Source organism: Procambarus clarkii, chromosome 47, assembly GCF_040958095.1.
Source record: "Procambarus clarkii isolate CNS0578487 chromosome 47, FALCON_Pclarkii_2.0, whole genome shotgun sequence".
NCBI classification, from domain to species: domain Eukaryota; kingdom Metazoa; phylum Arthropoda; class Malacostraca; order Decapoda; family Cambaridae; genus Procambarus; species Procambarus clarkii.
The window spans coordinates 30165396-30169360 of record NC_091196.1 but is presented as its reverse complement, the minus strand read 5'-3'; the positions used below and the strand labels follow the sequence as shown (position 1 = coordinate 30169360).

Below are 3965 nucleotides of genomic sequence, written 5' to 3'. Positions count from 1 at the left end.
GCTTATCCGGAAGCGTGCAAAGCCATGCAAGCCATCCAGCATTACGAGGACGAGGCTCTCAAACCGTCAATTTTACTAATATATCGCTCTCTTTATTTTGTTTTTCTCAGATTGGTCGGTTTCGTTAGGAAGCCGACGGAGGGCCACTCAGCAAGCATGACAGAGGGCCACTCAGCAAGCATGACAGAGGGCCACTCAGCAAGCATGACCGATGGGCCACTCAGCATGCATGACAGGGGGCTACTCAGCATGCATGACAAGGGGGCCACTCAGCATGCATGACAAGGGGGCCACTCAGCGTGCATGACAGGGGCCACTTAGCATGCATGGCAAAGGGCCACTCAGCATGCATGACAAGGGGGCCACTCAGCATGCATGACAGGGGGCCACTCAGCATGCATGGCAAAGGGCCACTCAGCATATATGACAGACGGCCACTCAGCATATATGGCAGACGGCCACTCAGCATGCAAGACAGAGGGCCACTCAGCATGCATAACAGAGAGTCACTAACCATGCATGATAGGGGGGGCACTCAGCATGCATGACAGAGGGCCACTCAGCATGCATGACAGAAGGCCACTAACATGCATGACAGGGGGCACTCGGCATGCATGACAGAGGGCCACTCAGCATGCATGACAGAGGGCCACTCAGCATGCATGACCGAGGGCCACTCAGCATGCATGACAGAGGGCCACTCAGCATGCATGACAGAGGGCCACTCAGCATGCATGACCGATGGGCCACTCGGCATGCATGACAGAGGGCCACTCAGCATGCATGACAGAGGGCCACTCAGCATGCATGACAAGGGGCCACTCAGCAAGCATGACAGAGGGCCACTCAGCATGCATGACAGAGGGCCACTCATCATGCATGACAGAGGGCCACTCAGCAAGCATGACAGAGGGCCACTCAGCAAGCATGACAGAGGGCCACTCAGCAAGCATGACAGAGGGCCACTCAGCATGCATGACAGAGGGCCACTCACCATGCATGTCAGAGGCCCACTCAGCAAGCATGACAGAGGGCCACTCAGCACGCATGACAGAGGGCCCCACATGAAGCATAATATAACCCACCCGGATGTAAACAATGAGGGGAAGGGGTTCCAAGTATCAGTGGTACAGAGCGAGGTATTGAATCCCCTTCGACGTCCGAATTCTCTGAAGTAATTCAAGGAGCTCTTATAACCACTGATGATATACTGAGGGTCAGGTTATAATTAGCTGTCGCCTCGACTACCACAGCTCATGGGCTCTTTGAACCATTTATAATTTAATGGGTCTCGTTGCTAATTCGTGTAATGGTGGCCTCTTAAAGTTTGTTGTAAATATTTGCATAAAGATTAATTAAGTGATTCAAGGAAACTTGTGTAAGCGTAAGTTCGCAAGTTTTCCGCTGTTTTCTTTACACATTTTATGATTTTCGTATATTTAATATATTGAAGTAAGAAATATATATATGTATATATTAGTGTACATATATTTCTATATAAATAGTGTGTACATATATTTCAATATACTGTACATAGTGTGCACATATATTTCTATATACATAGTGTGCACATATTTATATATACATAGTGTGCACATATATTTCTATAAACACAGTGCGCACATGGAAATGATATATATATATATATATATATATATATATATATATATATATATATATATATATATATTATATATAAATATATAAAATATAATGGCAAAGATGACAGTCTTGATTCTTTATGATGTGCATTTTGCAATGAAAGGTTTATCGTGCTTTCAAAGCTGGAGAAATTACTGACCTGGAGAGCGTGCAGGGATTCATTATTGCTAGAATCCACTCAGTAAAACATCTAAACTATTGGGACCGACTGAAGAGCCTAAATCTGTACTCCCTTGAGCGCAGGCGGGAGAGATACATAATAATTTACACGTGGAAAATAGTAGAGGTGCTGGTCCCAAACCTGCACACAAAAATAACATCACGTGAGACCAGAAGACATGGCAGGATGTGCAGAATACCCCCGTTGAAGAGCAGAGGTGCAACAGGTACTCTGAGAGAGAACTCTATCAACATCAGAAGCCCGAGACTGTTCAACACGCTTCCACTACACATAAGAGGCATAACTGGCCGACCCCTCACAGTGTTCAGGAGAGAACTCGATAAGCACCAACAAAGGATACCTAATCAACCAGGCAGTGATTCATACGTCAGGCTGCGAACAGCCGCGTCCAACAGCCTGGTTGACCGGTCCAACAACGAGGAGGTCTGATCGACCGGGTCGTCGGGGACGCTAAGCCCCGAAAACACCTAAAGGTAACCTCTAGGTAAGTCTTGATGACTTGGCGAGTACTGATGTTGGGAGACACGTCACCTTTGAGGCGTTAAGAATGACGAGGTTTCAAGAGTTTGTTTGTAGTCTTTTGCTGTACGAGCGGCGACTCTTGAGGGGAAACTTAACACACTGTAGGGCGGGGGAGGTTGTGTTTATGGCGTCAGCTGATTGTTGGGTGCTCATGACGTCAGCTGATTGTTGGGTGCTCATGACGTCAGCTGATTGTTGGGTGCTCATGACGTCAGCTGATTGTTGGGTGCTCATGACGTCAGCTGATTGTTGGGTGCTCATGACGTCAGCTGATTGTTGGGTGCTCATGACGTCAGCTGATTGTTGGGTGCTCATGACGTCAGCTGATTGTTGGGTGCTCATGACGTCAGCTGATTGTTGGGTGCTCATGACGTCAGCTGATTGTTGGGTGCTCATGACGTCAGCTGATTGTTGGGTGCTCATGACGTCAGCTGATTGTTAGGTGCTCGTATGGCGAGACTTTTGTGTACTGTGCATGGCTGTTGGTGGTGCCAGGTATATATGCACACGTCAAATGTGGCCCAATTCGTAGGTCGACTGGAAATATTGAGCCAGTGCTTTGACTGTGTGATATTTTACACGTGGAGAGAGAGAGAGAGAGAGAGAGAGAGAGAGAGAGAGAGAGAGAGAGAGAGAGAGAGAGAGGTGCACCTCCTCCTAACATATGCTCGATGGTAAAAGGTATTTTTAAGGGCGATAAGTTCTTTGTTTGAAGTTTACTCTGGCACTATGAGGTCGGAAACAGTGATGGAGGTCACACTATGTATAATATATACATAGCGTTTATATATATATATATATATATATATATATATATATATATATATAGATATATATATATATATATATATATATATATCAGGACTGTGGCCTGAGAAACCTTTGAAGCTGTGGTGGGATCGTCTGCTTTATGGGAGTACGGGCAAATTATTCACAGCAAGACAGTCCTATTAATTGTCCCGAGATCAGTGAATACTTATACAATTTTAGTTTCTTATAGTAATATGCAGCATAAGTTTGTTTTGAAAGTATTTAGCTGTGTAGCTGGCGGGCAGTGCCCCCCAAAAATCGGCGGGGGATCTGAATGCATCCCTGGCAGGCTAGCTGTTCCCTTGTGAATTCTGACGACCTCCGGCCAACCTATGGTCCTTCAGTACCCCCAGACCATTCCCTCTGTCAGTTTGGGTGAGGCTAGCCCTAGGCGTCTGGCCTCCAACTTCGAACACAGACAGACAATCATTCTGATAGTTTGGATGCAATAGAGGAAAGTGAGGGGCAGGAAAGGAGAGGGAAGATAGTGATGATAATAGTTGTGGGTAGGGTACTGGTAGTGAAGATAGTTACAGTGATGAGGACTGTGTACTGATAAGGTGATAACAGTGGAGGAAATAGTGTGTGTACTAAATATGGTTACAGTGATAGTCGTGTGTAGTGAAGTTATTTTTTACAGTGATAACGATAGTGAGCAATGAAGATGTGGTCTCCGTCTCCAGAACAACTTCCGGTACCCCACCGCGAGTGTGTGGAGGGGACGGGGGGGGGGGGCAAGGGTTACCTTGTGTGTGATGGTTTCGGGGCTTAGCGTCCCCGCGGCCCGGTC

The 3965-nt window shown here is 46.6% G+C and overlaps 1 protein-coding gene across 1 annotated transcript; it reads right to left on the bottom strand.

Annotated features, from left to right (window-relative positions):
* Nucleotides 1-2401: 2401 nt before the first annotated feature.
* LOC138350906 (uncharacterized) lies at nt 2402-2788 on the bottom strand. The gene has a single exon (XM_069302366.1). The coding sequence runs from the start codon at nt 2786-2788 to the stop codon at nt 2402-2404; it is 387 nt and encodes a 128-aa protein (XP_069158467.1).
* Nucleotides 2789-3965: the final 1177 nt, after the last annotated feature.

What these genes read in the sequence shown, in the direction of transcription:
- LOC138350906 (XM_069302366.1), bottom strand. Translation starts at nt 2,788, where the DNA reads ATGAGCACCCAACAATCAGCTGACGTCATGAGCACCCAACAATCAGCT.